The sequence below is a fragment of the Protopterus annectens genome, chromosome 1.part1 (genome assembly GCF_019279795.1).
Source record: "Protopterus annectens isolate FY-2018-M chromosome 1.part1, PAN1.0, whole genome shotgun sequence".
Taxonomy (NCBI): Eukaryota; Metazoa; Chordata; order Ceratodontiformes; family Protopteridae; genus Protopterus; species Protopterus annectens.
Genome location: NC_056726.1, coordinates 309,957,763 through 309,976,604, shown reverse-complemented (window position 1 = coordinate 309,976,604; position 18,842 = coordinate 309,957,763). Strand labels below are relative to the sequence as shown.

The 18,842-nt window shown below is 41.3% G+C and overlaps 1 protein-coding gene across 5 annotated transcripts in view; it reads right to left on the bottom strand.

The window, feature by feature from the left end:
* The window catches only part of ATP8B1 (ATPase phospholipid transporting 8B1), a 1,573,644-nt gene that overhangs the window by 197,825 nt on the left and 1,356,977 nt on the right, over positions 1 to 18,842 (bottom strand). For all 5 annotated transcript variants that reach the window (XM_044074782.1, XM_044074792.1, XM_044074774.1 and 2 more), the window contains one exon: positions 15,065 to 15,288. In XM_044074782.1, the coding sequence (XP_043930717.1) occupies positions 15,065 to 15,288 (224 nt within the window). The remainder of the gene's footprint in view (positions 1 to 15,064; positions 15,289 to 18,842) is intronic.

Sequence of the window (18,842 nt, the reverse complement as noted above, 5' to 3'; positions counted from 1 at the left end):
TGTGGTTTCCCATCCACTCCTCAAGATTGCGCTTGAAGGGGGTCAGCAAAGTACTCTGACATGTATGGGAAGTCTATTGCAGAGATGGGGCAGCCTCTGGGAGACAAACTTGTCTCTCCAACAGGTTTTGTTGATGTTGCATATTAGATTTAGGCCTTTGAGTGGGTAATGCGTGAAGAGTTAGACTTATGGATATGGAGCATTTCTAGTAGGCCAGGGTCCAATATTGCCTTGTAGGCAAGACACAGATCACCTCTGAGCAATTTGTACTATACTGAGTATAGTGACAGTGATTTGAGCCTGTCCACACAGGACAAGTGTTGAAGGCCATGGATTCCCTTTGTGAGGTATTTCTGTGGCCTTTCCAGTTGGTGCAGGTGTTTGGAGTGGTGCACACCGAATGGGGTGTTATACTTAATTACTGGCTTAATGAGGGAGGAGTACAGAGAAGTAAATAACCGCCTTTTTTCTGGATGCAATTCCTTTACTTAAGAGATGAATCAAGTAAAAGGCTTTTCTGTCCACTGCCGTTACATGATGATCAAATATGAGATTGCTGTCTACCTGAGTATCCAGGTCTCTCACCACAGATTGTGCGCTTCCAAACCCCATGTATTGAAGAATGAAAATGGACAACACATGCCTAGTTATGGTGAGTACAAACATTTAAATAAAAATAATCAAATTAAAAGTTAAGTTTGCAGATGTCACAAGTGATAATTCAATAAAGGTGTTTAAAAAGTCTATACAAGTTTAGGGGGAAGGAGTGCAAATGTGTAGTAGGCAGGTGTGTCGTCTGGGGGTTGTGAAGTGTGTGCGAGTATTTTTCCCTACCTCACAATAAGAACTTGAGGATTTATAGAAAGCATCTTTCAGTGAATTTCCTTCACTGAGTTAGAATTCACTGAAAGTTTCACTGATTTATTGACAAATTCTCTGAAGTTAGCTGGCTGTTATCCGCTCAGGCATACCACCCCCCATCCAGCTCTTAAGCTTCCAAAAATCACTAGTTGATCTCAGCCCTAAATGGTGTCCCTGCACCACTGGACTGGCTTACGTATTAGATGGTGGAGGGAATACCCATCTGTCAAAGACAGTTAATGGGGCCCCTGTATTGAGAGATCGAGTAGAGGATATGTAATGTGTACTTACACACATCATAAGTTCTTTCACAACACTGTCTTGGCTTAACACCATCCTAGATGAGAAGCTGTGAATGGGACTCTGCTATATGAACATTTTTTATCAAAGCATAAAACTAAAGCAAACTTCACACTACTCAAGACTGGTGTAGTATCCTTCAAGGCCCCTGAGCCAGAGGAAACCACAACCCAAGCTGCGGAAGCCCTTACAAATGCCTTCTATGAACACCTCCAGGACTGCATGGATCAGGCAATCCCAAATAAAACCAAGACTCTTTCCACAAAGGGCAAACGTCCAGTCTGGTGGACCCCAGCCATTAACAAACTTTACAATAAGAGGAGAAAGCTATTACATGATAGAACAAAATCCATAAAAGGGAAGTCACCCCTGATCATTATTAGTAAAAAATACGAGCACTCATAAAATCAACTAAGGCCAATTTTGAGAGAAAAATTGCCATGGATTCAAAGGACAATCATAAGGCCTTTTCAGCTATGTTAGGAACCTGGGTGGAAACTCCCAGATATACTCAGAATTAGTCCAAAATGATACAAAAATCACTGAACCCACAGACATTGCCAACATACTGGCAGACAGGTTCAGTGCAAACTTCACCCCTCTCTCCCCCCTAAAGGAGAGATAACTATCCCAGCCGAGTGTAGCCTCCCGGACATCTCAAATGCGCAGGTGAAAGCTGCTCTCTCTAAAGCTAAAAACACAGCATGAATGGGACCGGATGGTGTCCCTGGCTGTGTGCTACACGAGCTAAATGAGGAATTAACCCCGCACATAAGGCAGCTGTTTAATCTCAGCCTTACCACAGGATACGTGCCCAAGGAGTGGCGTACGGCAACTGTGGTCCCACTCCACAAAGGCGGCGCCTCTACGGACCCTGGTAATTACCGCCCCATAAGCTTAACAAGTCTAGTCTGCAAAGCTATGGAGAGGATCATAATGGAGCTCATAAACAAAGATATAGGGGACTTGCAGACATTGGACCCGACCCAGTTTGGCTTTGTCAAGGAAGATCATGCCTTTTGAACTTGGTCGACTTCTTCGAACAGTCACCAAGGCCATTGATGAGGAAAGGCAGTCCATACAGCCTACCTTGACCTTGCAAAGGCTTTCGACACAATACCCCACTCGGTATTGTAGAAAAACTTACCAGCTTAAATGTAAACCCATATGTCACAAGATGGGTTGCAAACTGGCTTAAGGACAGAACCCACAGGGTTAGAGTTGCTGGCGCTGTGTCAGACTCCAAGCCGGTTACAAGTGGTGTCCCACAGGGCTCGGTCCTTGGCCCCTATTGTTTGGCATCTACTTCTCAGAAGTACAGGCCAGCATGGGAGGACTTTGGCTGACAAAGTTTGCAGACGACTGCAAACTGGGCCATAGTGGAAAGTGCATCGGACACGGATATCCTTCAGAAGGGACTCACGGAAACAGATAGCTGGTGCCAGAGCCATGGCCTGAAGTTAAACGCCAAAAAATGCATAGTCATACCCTTCGGGAAAAACAAGGTAACCCCAAGCTACCATATAGGTGGCAATCCATTAAGCACAGAAGAGGTTATCAGGGACCTGGGGACCCAGGTTGACAGTGGCCTTTCTTTGACACTCACATTGCTAAAGTGGTTAGAAAGACCTTCTACATTGCCCACCTGATCATGAAGGGATTCACATCCAGATCTAGTGAGGTCATTGTTCCCCTGTACTCTTCACTTATCAGACCAATGATCGAGTACAATGCCCCATTCGGGATGTATCTCACCAGACATCTGCAGCAATTGGAGAGACCCCAAAAGTTCCTCACCAAAAGGATAAAGGGACTCCAAAATCTGTCATATGCTGCCAGATTGAAGAAACTCCAGCTCTATTCAGTCGCATACCGTCTGCTCAGAGGTGACATGTGCCTGACATACAAGGCCATGTCCAACCCGGAATTAATGGACATGCTCCACCTCAAAAAATCCAAATCCACCAAAACCACTAGAGCAAGCAACTTAAACCTTAGCACGGATATAAATAGGACGTGCTGGATGGATAAATTTATCACTCAGAGACTCCCTATGCTGTGGAATAAAATCCCGGTCCATGTGAGGCAGAGCACCTCGCTGACTCTGTTCAAGAGAAATCTAGACCTGTGGATGGGAGATTGTAGGTTTACCCCGGGAATCATCTCTGTGTCACTGCTGGACAGAGGCACAACAAACTAATGGGCACAGTATTTTTTCATATAAGGGGTGGCGTAAGCCACAAAAATTTGGGCTAGGCTTATAAATGCCTTAGGGCAGATAGCCTAGTATAAACCTATGAACCTATGATGCTGATTATGGCTAACACATTTTTTAATCAAAATGGTCACTGGCTCAACTTATAGAACCCTTACTTCATGCCATTTTTATTTACAAATTGCAACTCTGCACAGGTTCACCCATGTTGTGAGCCAGTATTGTGACAAACTACCAAAATCAGCATCACGCATTATAACATAGATTCCTAAATTACAAACAGACCTTATGTGTAATGTAGGAGAACCTGGATCAAGAGAGAAAAATGTTCACAAACTTTCTTTTCCAAGCCATTTTAGTTAAAGCAGGAATTTACTGATGCATTGTTATCCTGCTGTCAGAGTGGACCCCTGAAAGGGAATCTGCTGTATCAACTAGACACTCCAGGAGATGTATAGCCTCATTGTTTTGATTCACTCACATAGTTTTATGTTGTTTGCACTTTTGGAGTGAATCATTTATCTGCTGTGCTGCATTTTTTGCTGTGTTCATTTTTTGGTTACTGTGGCCGGTTGGGAGCAATGGCTGAAAGTGGTGTATGTGACCTTGAATTAGATTAATGTTTCATCTAATATTACAGTTTCAGTTGCTGGGAGTCTGTCTGAATGTTTAAAGAGCTGCAACAACCCCTTACTGGATGGTAAGAGGGAGTTTGAAAGTAAGAGACTGGTTACGGAAGGTATCGACTTTGTTAAGCTCTAAATGATGTGCATTCCATTGAAAATATGAACAGACTTAAAAGGCTACAGACTCAGCGCTATCACCTAGAGGCAAGTTTCCCCAGTTGCTAGCCAGGTGGCAGAAGTTGAACTTGGAACTAAGTTTTAATTATCTATGCTTACTGAGTTCTCTACGCTGGAAGAGGCACTCATTATTGGAAAGATCACTGCAGCTCAGCATACATTGTACGAGCAGTTCCCTAATGATATTGTTGATACTAAAATGAGTTCCTTGATTGACTTTGTGACTATGTTTGAGAGACGTTTGCTCCGGAGTAAATTTATGAAGTTGGAGAGAGAGAAATGATTTCAAACATGGGGCATATTTTTGTATGGCAGAGGACAAATGATTGGGATGAGAACATAGTTCCCCGCACAGCCCCTGTTTTATATACTACTTCAGTTAGACCACTGGCAGTTAACGATTCAGTTATTACAGCTGTTGAAGGTAACTCTGTTTCATCCAGTAAATCAGATAGTAATGTTAGAACTGCTGAGAAAGAGTTTGTTGCCATGGAGATGGGTATAAGGTGCAAGGATAATGGCACCATCAAACAGTAGATGTCACTGTTGCTCAGTCAATACAGAGGAGAAAAGCAGCTAAATTTTCTTGCTCTTCTGTAACTGCTGGTGACGAAAGATGAGGTTTATCATCAGAAGAGCAAACTTTCCAGGTTTTTCCAATAACTATGCTCAAAAATGGGAGCCTAGGGGTGAGGTCACCCAGAGGATGGTCGCAAACCAGAGGGAGAACAAAAAGGAAGTATCAACAAGACCCGAAAGAAGTACAAACATTGAAAAAGATTTGGCAGAACAAGGCAAATCCCTAGTCTGGAATATTTCTTCCAGTCAACTTAGCTGTACTGAACAAGCGTTATTAGCAAAAGGGTTATCTTTCATACCCACCCAAGAAGTAGAAATAGATGCAATTATTGATTTGAAAGTGTTCACTAGGGGAGTTACTTTGAAAATACATTTTAATGACTTCAATAATGACAATTCTAGGAGATGTTTTAAACAAACCTAGTACTATTTCTCATTGAATCATCCTGTTGTAGAGACTGCTTTTAAATTGTGTGAAGCAGAACTACATGTTGCATTAAATAAGAAAGGTAAGAGAAAGATGAATATGAATGCCGAAGAATGGAAAGCCTTGAAGCTTTTACAGAACGATGACTCTATGGTTATAAAACCTGGAGATAAAGGGGGTCCAGTAGTTATGGACCAACAATTTTATATTGACTATGACTAGGATGTTAAATGATAGGATTTATGAAAAAATTGACAAATGTTTTATTCAGACAATAGCATCAAGAATCTATAATTTTTTATATGATTGTTTAATGTGTGGAAGTATTTCTTACGATATGTTTGAACATTTTTTAGTTGATATCCCTATTATTCCAGTTATACACGGTTTACCAAAAATACATAAAGATTCGTTGTTACCACCCTTCAGACCTATAGTTTCAGGAAGAGGGTGGTACACGGCACCATTATCTGTTTACGTGGAGAAATCTTCGAGACCCATAGTGGACAAGAATGTGTTTATTCTTAGAGATTCAAGGTATTTTTTTCAACGATTTATGTGTTTTTATACTTGAGAGAATGGAAGAATTAGAAACCTTGTACTTTGTTACATTGGATGTACATTCTTTGTTTACTATGATATCTAATATGGATGGAATTGACATGCTGAAAATGTATTTGTTAGAGTATAGTACATTGAAGCAAGCTACTGTAGACTTTTTATTGACAGAAATTATATTGAGAATAATGTATTTGGATCAGCACTTGTATTTGCAAAAAGAAGGTGTTGCCATGGGTACACCTACTGCAAACAGTTACGCTAATTTAGTTATGGCCAAAAGGAAGCATGATACATTTATAGGATCCCCTGATTAGAATCAAGTTGTCTTTTATAGATGGTTTGTCAACGACTTGCTTCTGCTTCAGGATGGCTCTCAAAATGAGCTAATCACATTTTTGAATATCTTGATATTAGCACTCCATTTCTCAGATTTGATATGAATGTTTCTTATGAAGAGATCAATTTTTAGATGTGAAAGTCTACAGGAAGTCAGATGGGACTGTATGTACTACCATCCATAGGAAAGATTGCCCACAGGAATAATTACATAGGAGAAGCATGCATCCTGGTCATGTTTTTGGGAATGTAGTTGGGGGACAAGGTTATGGGAGGTCAGGACTGAATCCTGACAATAGAAATTTGAGGCAGACTTAGTGGACCTGAATCAGAGATTGAAAGAAAGAGGTTCTAGTGAGCATGATATTAAAACTTCTTTGTCCGATTTTCATGATGCTACATCTACTGTGGTGAAGCCATGCTTCTCCCATGATACAAAACTGAATGTGAATTGCATCCAATCTAAGTCTGATTTTTTAAGAGTTCCCTTATTCTTTGGCAGTAATGTTAACACTACAGCAGAGGTTGTTAAAAAGTACTGTATTGTTTTAACTAAGAAAGCTATAGGTGACATATCTAGTTTTTCTTTTATGATTAAAAAGAATTTAAACCATATGTTATGCTACAACAACTATGGAATAACCACAGTGTGAAAACACCCACTACGCTTACTTGTAAGAAATGTAATTATTTTGAGTTGATTCATCAGGACAGTTTGAACATCCAGACATGAATAGGAGGTTTGTATTTAATGTAGAGGCTAATTGTGGCAGTACTGATGTAGTTTATTTAGCTAATTGTTCTTGCATGTCCTTCTATGTTGGGAAAACGAATAGGCAATTTAAGGATAGAATAAAGGAACATCTTTATGACATACAAAACAGCATTTTGACAAATGCCCTAGCGAGGAATGTTTCCATATACAGTGGATATAAAGTGTACACATCCCTGTTAAAATGCCACGTTTTTGTGATATAGAAAAAAAATGATACCACAATAAATCATTTCAAAATTTTTCCTGCCTTTAATGTGACCTATAACCTGTACAGTTCAATTGAAAAACAATCTGTTAGGCGAAAATATAAAAAATAAAAACAAACGTACAATAAGCTGGTTGCATAAGTGTGCATACCCTTAAAGTAATACTTTGTTGAAGCACCTTTTGATTTAATTACAGCATTCAGTCTTCTTGGTTAGGAGTCTGTCAGCATGGCACATCTTGACTTGGCAATATTTGCCCATTCTTCCTTGCAAAAGCACTCTAAATCTGTCAGATTGCGATGGTATCTCTTGTGCACAGCCCTGTTTAGGGTCACTCCACAGATTTTCTATTGGATTTAGGTCTGGGCTCTGGTTGGGCCATTCCAAAATTTTAATTTTCTTCTGGTGAAGCCATTCTTTTGTTGATTTGGATGTATGCTTGTGGTCATTATCATGTTGAAAGGTGAAATTCCTCTTCATCTTTCTAGCAGATGTTTGAAGGTTTTGAGCCAAAAGTGACTGGTATTTGGAACTGTTCATAATTCCCCTCCACCTTGACTAAATCCCCAGTTCCAGCTGAAGAAAAGCAACCCTAAAGCACAATACTGCCACCACCATGCTTCACCATGGGGATGTGAAGTGTTGTTTTTGTGACAAATATACCTTTTGGAATTGTGGCCAAAATGTTCAGCCTTGGTCTCATCAGACAATAACACATTTTCCCACATGTTTTTGGGATACTTGATGTATTGTTTTACAAATTTTAGCCGGGCCTGGATGTTTTTCTGTGTAAGAGAAGGCTTCCGTCTTGCAACCCTACCCCATAGGCCAGACATATGGAGAATACAGGAGATTGTTGTCACATGTAGTACACAACCAGTACTTGCCAGAAATTCCTGCAGCTCCTTCAGTGTTGCTGTAGGTCTTTTGGCAGCCTCCCTGACTAGTTTTTGTCTTATCTTTTCATCAATTGTGGAGGGACGTCCAGTTCTTTGCAACGTCACTGTTGTCTCATATTTCTCCACTTTTTGATGACTGTCTTCACTGTGTTCCATGGTATATCCAATATTGTAGAAATTTTTTTTGTACCATTCTCCTGACTGATACCTTTCAACAATGACATCTCTGATGCTTTGTAAGCTCTCTGCAAACAATGGCTTTTGCTGTAGCAGGCAACTGAGTAAATGTCAGGAAAATCCTACTAGGATAGCTGAACTTTTATTTGGAGTTAATCAGAGTCTCTAACTGATGGCAGGTGTGTACCCAAGACAACTGAATGCTGTAAATTAAAGCAAAAAGGTGCTTCAACAAAGTATTAGTTTAAGGGTGTGCACACTTGTACAACCAGCTTACTGTATGTTATTTTTTATATTTTTCTCCCAACAGATTTGTTTTTCAATTGAATTGCACAGGTTATAGGTCACATTAAAGGTGGGAAAAGTTTTGAAATGATTTATTGCGGTCTCATTTTTTTAAATCACAAAAACCTGGCATTTTAACAGGGGTGTGTAAGGTCATTCACATACATTTAAGTTTTTGGTTATGGACAGGGCTATACCCAGCATACGAGGGGGAGATGTAGAGAACATTACTGAAGCGCTGAAAGCCAAATGGATTATCAGAGTTAAAGCAGGCAGGAGAGGTCACTAATGATAAAGTTCCAATGAAACCTATACTTAAAACAAGACCTGTATGTAAGTAAGAATGCTTTGATTGTTGATGAACGTGTATATTCATTTTTTGTCATGTATCTTTAAGATGGCCTGTTATGCTAATGACATGCTTGATGTTTTTTACCTACTGCTCATTGGTTGAATGGAATTTTAGTATGTGGGTATTTGAATCAGTTTTAGTGTATAACAAGTTAAATAAAAAAATGTTTTTTGAATTTGAGCCGCCTCATTGTTTTGATTCACTTAAATAGTTTTATGTCATTTGCACTCTTGTTTTGGAGTTAATCATTTATCCGCTGGGCTGCATTTTTGGCTGTGTTCATATATGCTTTCCATGAAATCTTAGGGACATCCATTGTTAATCTGTTGGCACAAGGGATCCTCACATACAGAAACCAGAGGGTTTTGCTTACAGTGTTTTATGAAAATCATGCTAGAAACATGGAAGTGTGTTATACTGGGCAGCTTCACTATAACAGACCCAAATGTTAAAATTCACAACTTATGACAATGTATTAAATTGACTGGGCAGTAATGTTGTCTTGTGCCATACAATTTTTTTTTCTTGATCTTCAATAAATTACTGTTGAAATCAGCATTCAGAGTGTTTTCTGGACATATAGGAGGATTCCAGTTCCTGTTTTCTGCTAAGATTTATTTGATTAAAGTCCAAGTAAAATGCATAGAGTCCCTAACACCTTACATTCAGCTCTCACAACACATCAATAATCCAGAGAAAAACAGAAGTGCTGCAGGGTAATACAGTATTTTTTTTTTTTTGGGGGGGGGGGGGGGTATCAGTCCATTAGCCTAAAGGCAGGTTTGGCAGATTAAGTACAATTGTGTAAAATCTTTCCGTAACAGATGTCCTCTTCATTGTTGCAGTATTCTTTACAAAAGGGATTCCCTGCCAATGATAGCCCAATGTTTGGCCAGTATACCAACGCCTTAGGATGTTATAGACTTCACAAGTATGCTCCCTGAAGGCATAGGGCATTAAGGTGACATATGGATGTTCATACCTCAGAAGTGAACAGCCCTAGGAGGAACAGTAGTCCTAGGAATGGGTTGGAACATGTGCACCCAAAAGGAGAAAGAATGGAATTCCAGGCCAGGAAGAGAGAAGGAAAAGGGTACAGCAGAAGATGGAAGAAGGAGCAAATACTCTAATGGTGAAAAAAGTACATTTACTGTTATGGTAAGATTTTACACAACTGTGCTATGTCCTTTCATATCACTTTTTCAGTATTCTTTACATAAGGGAGAATACAAAAGCTCAAGAGGAAACTTGGGAGGAGAAGGGCACTGAGGAGCCCTCAAGAAGTCCATGCAGGCCAGCTCTGGGAAAGCCAGCTCTTGCTTTGGAAACAACATCCGATTTGTAGAAGTATGGACAGAGTTCCAATTAGCAGCCTCAAGGATGGAATTAGTATCCAGTCCTTTGAAAATGCACCAGAAGAAGCAACAGCTCTAGTAGAATGAGCCTTTACAGTGGCAGAAAGACATTTTCCATGAAAGGAGTAAAAAAAAAAAAAAAAAAAAAAAAAAGGCCTTAGCAATCCAGGAGTACCCCACCGAAGGATAATGTCCAGAAACACATCCCTTTGAAGCCATCCACTCTTGAGCCTGTGTACTGGACCTGCTCAGAGTGTCCACCACTACATTTTGCTCTGAAGGAATGTATACAGCATGAAGAGTCGCTTGATATTGGACAGTCAAGATCCCCTACCTGAAGAGCCAGTCTACAAAGAAGGTAGGACTGTGCCTCCCTTGTTTTTCATATACCACATCATGATGATATTGTCTGTGAAGATTTTGAGAAGCCCTGGAAGGAAAAAAAGAAGTAAAAGGTCTGAAAGACCAAAAGGAGAGCTCTCATCTTCTTCATGGTGATGTGGTCCGATCTCTGAAGAGGATGCCAGAGACCCTGGACCTTGAGGGAACCAAAATAGGCTCCTCACCCCTTGTTTGAGGCATCTGTGAAAAGTTCCAGAGAGGGAACTTGGGGCTGAAAAGTAATCCCCAGGTTAAGACATGGTTGATGAATCCACCACTGAAGCTCAAGCTTGAGGCATAGAAGAAAAGATACTAGAAAATCTAGTGGACGACTGTTGGAGTCATACTGACTTTAGAAACCACTGTAGTTTTCTCATATTTAAGTCTGCCGAGAGTTAGCATGGGAATGGTGGATGCCATGAAGCCTAGAACCCTGAGAAATTCTGTGGCTGTAACCAAAGCTAGAAAAAGGGATTGAAAAAAGATGATTAGAAAAAGAGGCTTGGGAGTAGGTAGGGGTGCCAGCATGGGAATAGTTTGGATTCTGCAACAAAAAAACATATGATCCTGAGAAGGAACCTGGATTGACTTCTAAAAGTTTATCAGAAACCCCAGGCTTTGTAGGAGACCAACAGTACACTGGAGGTGCTGAAGCAAGATGTCAAGGGTAAGAAGCCTGAATGAGCAGGTCATCCAGATAAAGAAATATCTGAACCCATGTCATCTTACAAAAGGCGATCACAGGCGCGAGGCATTTGGTGAATACCTTTGGAGCAGTAAAAAGGCCAAAGGGCAAAGCAGAGAACTTAAAATGCAAGGTAGAGAGAGCAAAATGCAAAAACATACTGAAAAGGGGATGAACTGGGATGTGAAGATAAGCATCCTTGAGGTACAGGGAGACAAAAAGCATGGGGAAGGACAGGAGGAAACAGTGTTTGAAGGGACATCCAAAAGAAAGGGACCTTCAGAAAACTGTTGAGCTGAGAAAGGAATAGGTCTCCAGGTGCCTTCCTTCCTGGGGAAAATAAACACACTGGAATAAACCCCCTTCCCTTCCTGGGAAGGGGACACAGCTTGAATGGTGCCTAGGCTCTGAAGCAGTTCTGGGAGGAAATGAAGCTGTTCCCAAGGGATGTCCAGAAAAGGAGGAAGGGATTTCCATACCATGAAATATCTCTGACAGACAATGGACTTAACTCAAGAGTCTTGAGTGACCCTTATCCAATTGGGAAGGGACAGGGAAAGACAAAAGGATAAGGGAACCTAACAAGAGAAGGGGAAGCAAACTGTCAGATAGAACCTGGCTTATCTTAAAAAGGCAGCTTCTGAAAACTAGAAATCTGAGTAGACTTAGCAGGAAGAACCGTCTAGAATACTTCTTACCTTTGGGAAGAGGGCGAGGCTGTCTGTGAACAAAGGCAGATATTTATGGATAATTCTTCCGGAACTTAGGCATAGGAGAGAGAAAAAATTCCTGCAAAGTCTTAACTTTACTCTGAAGGGACTTAAAAAGCTCAGCAGCAGCAGAACCAAACTGGTTCTTATTATGAAGAGGAGAGCATCCAGCAATTTTGCCTTAATATCATCAGGCAAAGGCTGCAGATGAAGCCAAGAGTAACATTTCAAAACAAAACCAAAGGCAGCATCCCAGGAGGCATAATCTGCATCACAACTACATTTAACAGAGCAGCGAGCTACCTGAGAAGTAGAGGCCAGTACACAGAGGGCAGAGGCCTTCCCTTCAGAATGAGGGAGGTCAAAGACTGCCAATGGAAGCCTAGGAAAGAAGAGCTAGAGCATACCTGGTCATATGGGTCTGGTAATTAATAGCCCAAAAAGCCAAGGTGGCAGCAGTTTATACATTTTGCCCAACTGTTCCATGGCTGTACTGTCCTTGTCTGAAGGAATTAGTTTAGTAGATGGCAAAAGTTTAGTGGGTTTGTCAGAAGAGACAGACACTACTGAAGGGTCAGCAGAAGGACATTTGTAAAGGAAATTACACTCATCAGGTATCTTGTAAAATCTGTCAGGTTTCTTAGGGGTTGGAGGTTTCAAATATGGGGCCACAGAGGCTGCTGAAAAGGTATCTAGAAGGGCAGCCAAGACTGAAGGTACAGCAGAAGGATTAGGGGACTTCGTCTGGAGAAACTCACAATACCTCTTGAATGAGGCACCCAAGGACAGTCATTTAAAAATTTCCATCATGCAAGAAATAGTATCCCCAAAGGAGATTTCTTCCAAGGGAGAATCTGGGCTAACAGAATCTTCTTTATCAGAGCCATAATACAAGGGATGAAGGATTTGAGAGAAATATGCCAATGATTCTTCCCCAGAATCCAAATTCTGCTCCCTGGGCCTCTGGAGTGGAGTAGATGACCAAAGGTGAGCAGGAACAAACTCCTTGAGGAGACTAAGGCCATTAATGCATTAAATAACTCGTGGGTAAAATCCTGCCATTCATGCTGGGGATCTTTAGAAGCAGGAGAAACATGCTTTTTTTTGTTTTTTTTTCTTGTGAGTGATGCCTACACTCGACCGATGCATTAGGAATCTCCTCCCAAACAAGTATCTGCGGTATCCCCCTCAGTCCCTCTGAAACAATCAGCTTTGGTTCCCCCTTCAACATCTGAAACAAATGCTTGCAGAGCCTCCAAGAATGTGCAAGAATCTGGATCCATGCCAGCCTCAGACAGTGTTGCAGAAGAGGAATCCAACAACAGCCAAGTGATCCTCTGGTCTTTCACTAGCCTCAAGAGAGATGTGTCGGGGATATGGGACAACAGTCAAATCATACCAAAGTTTTTTAGCCTTTTTTTTTTTTTTTTTTTAAGCAGGCAGCTGACCTTCAGAATGGGAAGATTCCGCCACAGTACCTTGGCACCAACAATTTAAAACATTGGTTCTCCAGGTAAAACAACAAGGAGGAGAGATGACTACTTAGGGTCTTGGGGACAAACACTTGGCAGAGATAACACTACGTATGGTTGTGAGAAGCACCCAAACATGAGAGACTGCTCGTAATGATGTTTATAAGGAATCTGCCTAACACACTGACATTTTCCCTTTCTGGATGACATATAAACTGACAAAAATTAAAGGAAAGATAAACAACAACAGGGCACTTATCTGAAACATGACTCAGTAACCAGCAAAGGAGGAGGGGCATCTGGACTGGCAGCAGAGACGTCCAGAGTATATATGTCTGTACATCACCTTTATGCCCCACGCCTTAGCAGGGAGCATACATGTGACACAAGATATATATAAAATCCTAAGGCTTTGTTACACTGGCCAGAGGTTGGGCTACCCTTGGCAGGGAGCCCCTTTTGTAAAGAATATTACAAAAGTGATACTGAAGGACATCATTGGATTATTTTTGCTGTAAATAATTGGAGTGAAAAAAAGACTTGTTTTCAACTTCAGACTCAAACTTCTTTTCAGCTATTTACTAAACTCCCACTAAACTCTGCTCCACTTAGGCTGTCTTGTGCTCTGACATATATTCTCTACTCTACTCAAGTGCTGCTGGCCATGCACTGTACATTGTCTGTTTTTACCAAGCAGAACATTTACTAAGCAGAACACTGTGCCTACTCTTAACATATTTACTGTTTGGATATAAGAAATGTCATGAGCTTACATTTGTATTAAATGTATGTATGATTCTTGCTTGTACTAGAAGATCAAATTACGGACTGTACTATGTAAATATTGCAGGTTTATATCACTTAGTCTAATCACAAATCAGCATATGCCTATTTGTGAAACGCCTATTCATTGAATCTACTAATAATCAAACTGAGTTTTTAGAGACATTTTTCCTAGGGCAAACCAATGGTTGGCCATCATCTGGAATTTGCCCTTTTCTGCACTGTAGTGCAATCTCAGAGTTGGTATACTTAGTTAGGGGGTATGGGGGGCAGAGCCCCCCACCTGGGTAGGTGTCAAGTTTTATAGTTTTATGTACGGTTGATAGGGTGGACTACCGTTGGTTTGCCCTAGGAACAATTTTGCTGAAAACTCAGTCTGATGATTAGTAGCTTCGATGAACAGGTGTTCGACGAATAGGCAATTGCCAATTTGTGATTCAGCAAAGTGATATAGACCAAAATATTGCACAAGGAAACTTCTGTTGTTGCTTACTTGCTGATGGCATGTAAGCCTATTTCCACCACTACACTCACTGTTATACATTTATGTACGTTTCTGTATCTGTATGAACTCTGTGTAAGTTATTGAGTTTGTTTTGCTAATCTTATGTCTGGACCTTCCCTCCTTGAGCTGCTACTGTAAAAGGTCTCTGCTTTTTTGAACCTCCCAGTCAAAACAAAAACAAACTGTCCCATGTTTTATTCATGACAACTGCGCACTACAGATGGAATCATGACATCCACAAAAATCAAATTCTTTATCACATGGTCTCTACAATGTCACCCTCAGTTGGGGAATTTATACAGTGCTAAACAAGTCAAGCTAGATTAGAACTTGGACTATATGTAGTAGTCTCTGGCAGTTGTGCAGCTAACAGACAATTAAAACAACAAATTCTTACCTGTGCAGAGAATCCATTGAAAAACGAGTACCAGAAGTGAACCAAAGTAAATGAAAAGTTTTTGTAGAAGAAATATTGTAAGAACTTGCACATCCTGATGTATGACCACCGGCCGTGGACAAGCAGTAGTCTTTGCAAGAACCTGAACTGGGCAAAGGAATAATCGCTTGACATCACTGCCTGCATTCCCTCCTGTCCACTGATACCCACACCGATGTCAGCAGCTGGAAAGAAAGCAAAAACACAGACACTGCTTTTAGGCTTGGTTGCTACACATTACTTAACAGCAAGGTAATTTAGGGGCTACATTCTGCAGCAAGACAATTCCAACTTTTTACTGACAGAATAATAAAGGGGAAAAGATCAAACAGCATGGATGATGAAAATTTGTGAAGAGTTAGTAAATAATCCAGATTAACTGCCCCCCCCCCTTTTTTTTCCACAAAAGTAATGATTTTTTTCAAAGAAACATTTGAGGTTCCCTGCAAACCTAAGATTCAGGAATATACTGGATAATGCCAGTTATTCTGCATTTTAAGAGCAACAGTTGCAGGTTAACCTATTCATACACCCCCAGGAGCACAATGTAGTTAGATATCAGTTATAGTTGCAAGCTCAAAGATGTTCATCATACTGATAACGGCTGCAGTAGCCTAAAAGCTATACAGGTTGTATCTTGCAACAGAGTACAACACAGTCCACCTGCCAAAGCTTCAAGGACACTTTGCACGCTTCCAGTCAGCTCATGATGAGCTGACTAAAGACAAGTTAGGGCACTGAGCCCTTTAGAGCTTAATTGCCATTGAAGAGAGTTGCTCCCCTGTGGGCTGTCAAGCACTGGCTGTTGGCTTGTGCAGTTCCTTTGCTGGGCAGATACGTTTCCTTTGGAGGAAACTACCTTCCACATTAAAATATTGCTGGGGGACAAAACAAGGAAGGTTTCCCTGTTCAGTCAGAATGTTGTGGCCATCCCTAGGGAAGCTGCTGCTATTAACAGTACTGTTGGCCCCCTTTTCCTGCTAAAAAGAAAAACTCAACATGTTATCTGCTGCTCCTCAAATTTCTTTAGACATGAGTAGTTTACTGCATCTGGCTCAGGGTTTAATTCAAGTACTGATCCTTCTTATACAGGGTGGTTTGTGGTAAAAGAGAGGGACTCCTTTCATGAAGAGATTCAAGATTCTGCATCTGGACAGGAAAATGAAGGGACAGATGTAGGGTTTTCCTCAGATTTCTGATACAGACTCTGAGAAGAGCTCCGTTTTAGATTTGCACTATGGTGATGCCTCTTTCTCTGAGACTATTTCCAGAATGAGCCAGTGTTTTCAGTGGGAGAAAGTACAGTTGTGTAAAATCTTACCATAACAGTAGATGTCCTCCTCATCACCATTGCAGTATTCTAAACAGAAGAGATCTCCCATCCAGGGCAGCCCAATGCTTGGACAGTATACCAAATGATCTTGCAAGCTCTGTATGTCACATCTATGCTCCCCACACGTAACGTAGGGCATAAGACGGAGTACAGATGCAGCTACCCAGAACGGAATTCCCCCAGAAGAGAACAGTCTCCATAGGACAAAGGAGTCCATACACATCCAGAAGGAAAAAACGCAGAAGAAAAAGGGGAAACCCTCAGCCAGAAGGGAATCTAAAACAAAACCCAGAACAAACATGAGAGAGTTGGAGGGAGGGAGCGAGCAAATACTGCAACAGTGAAGAGAAGAACATTTACTGTTATGGTAAGATTTTACACAACTGTACTATGTCTTTCTATATCACTGTTGCAGTATTCTAAACAGAAGGGAGAGTAAAAAAGCTCAAGAAACAGAATGGGAGTTGGAAGGCTGACAAGAGTCCTCAACAAATTCATATAAAATGGTTCTAGCAAAATCTGCTTTGGCCCTAGAAGCCATATCCTACTTGTAATGCTTAGTAAAGGTATGCACTGAAGACCACGTAGCAGCTTCAAGGATGAAATTGGTGTCCAACCACTTGAAGAAAACACTAGGAGGCAACAGCCCTAACGGAATGAGCTCTAACAGAAGTAGATAGAGAATTGCCATGAAAAGTATATCAAAACGAAATGGCCTTCGATATCAAGAAGAGATGGTTTGCTTAGAAACAGCCAAACCCAATGTCCTGGGATGAAAGTTAAAAAGCTATCAGATTTCTGAACACCCTTAATTTTGTCCAAATAGTACCCGAGCTGTCTGTGCAAATCCAAGGTATGCAGGAACCTTTCACTAGCAGACTGAGAAGTGAAAAAGGATCGGAGCTGTACCAACTGATTCAAGGACAACTCATTTGCTACCTATGGCATAAAAGGAGGATTGATACAAAGTGACAACCTGTCCCTGTGAGAAACTAAAAAAGGAGGAATGGCCATAAGAGCCTGGAGCTCAGAAACTCTCCAAGCAGAAGAAAACCAGCAAAAAAAGTCTTCCAGGTACAATGTTGCAAAGAAGCAGGATCTGCAGTCTCAAAAGGAACCAGAGTCATTTTTTCCAAAACAAAGTTAAGGTTCCAAGGAAGAGGAGTAGGTTTCCTTGGATGCCTAATATGCAGGACACCTTTAAGAAATTGTTTGACCACAGAATGACAAGCCATAGGAGGATTCAAAGGCAGACAAGCAGAAATGGCTTACAAATGCCCTTCACAGAAGAATAGGCCAGGCCAGGCCAGACTGGAGCAACTCACACAAATGAGGACCACTGAGACCCTCACTGAAAAGGGGTCTTGGTTAGGCATATGGCACCAGACAGAAAATCTTTTCCATTTGGACACAAGATTTTCTGGTTGAGGGTTTCCTTGCCTTCTGTAAAATCCTGAGCATATTCTCCGAAAAGAGGTGCCTAAAAGGGATCAAAACCCTATCACTCACAGTGTCAGTAGAAGAGTAGATAAGTGAGGATGGATGAGAGACCCAATCCTGTGTGAGAAGGTAGCAACTAGTGAGGTAACTTGTGGTGATTGCTGCTGGCCAGATGCATTAAGAGGGGGAACCAGTGTTGTCTTGGCCATAAGGGAGTCACTAGCAAGATTTTGGGGAGGTTAGAAGAGGAGGAAGGGAAGCATAAAGAAACATTCCCTTCCAAGGAAGATAGGGCATCAGTCTTCCATGCCACACAGCATGGCACTCTGAAGCAGAAGAGAGGAAGCTGCCTGTTCAGGGGGGAGGCAGAAAGATCTACCTGAGGAACACCCCACCAGTAGACAATGTCCAGAAATAAGTCTCTGCGAAGCATCAGTTTGTGAGCCTGTGTTTTGAACCTGCTCAGAGAGTCCGCCACTAGATTGTGCTCTAAAGGAATGTACACTGCCCGAAGAGTTAACCGATAATGGAGAGCCACTGCCCAAGCCTGAAGAGCCATCCTGCAGAGGAGGTAAGATTTTGTGCCTCCCTTCACCCAGAATGATACCACGGTATAACTTCAACAATTGGCTAAGCTTCTGGTGTAATTTTAAGGGGATCCAGTATCTGTTTGCCTGGGACGACATGATCGACAGACCATGATGCTTTGCCAGAGATGGTTTACACCTGTCACCCCTGGAATTTAGGTTACTGGCTAAGGCTCTTGCCACCCCTATAGTGCCTTTTTTAGGCAAAGTTCAAAGGAGAAAACCACCATCATAACAGGTGCAAACATGCAAAATCTGAAGGTAATGCTACTGAATACTAGAAGTCTAAATCTCAAAATGCCCTCTCTCGAGGCACTCGTAAATATGGAGAACATTGATATCTTTGCAGTAACTGAAACCTGGTTCAAGGCTCCAGAGA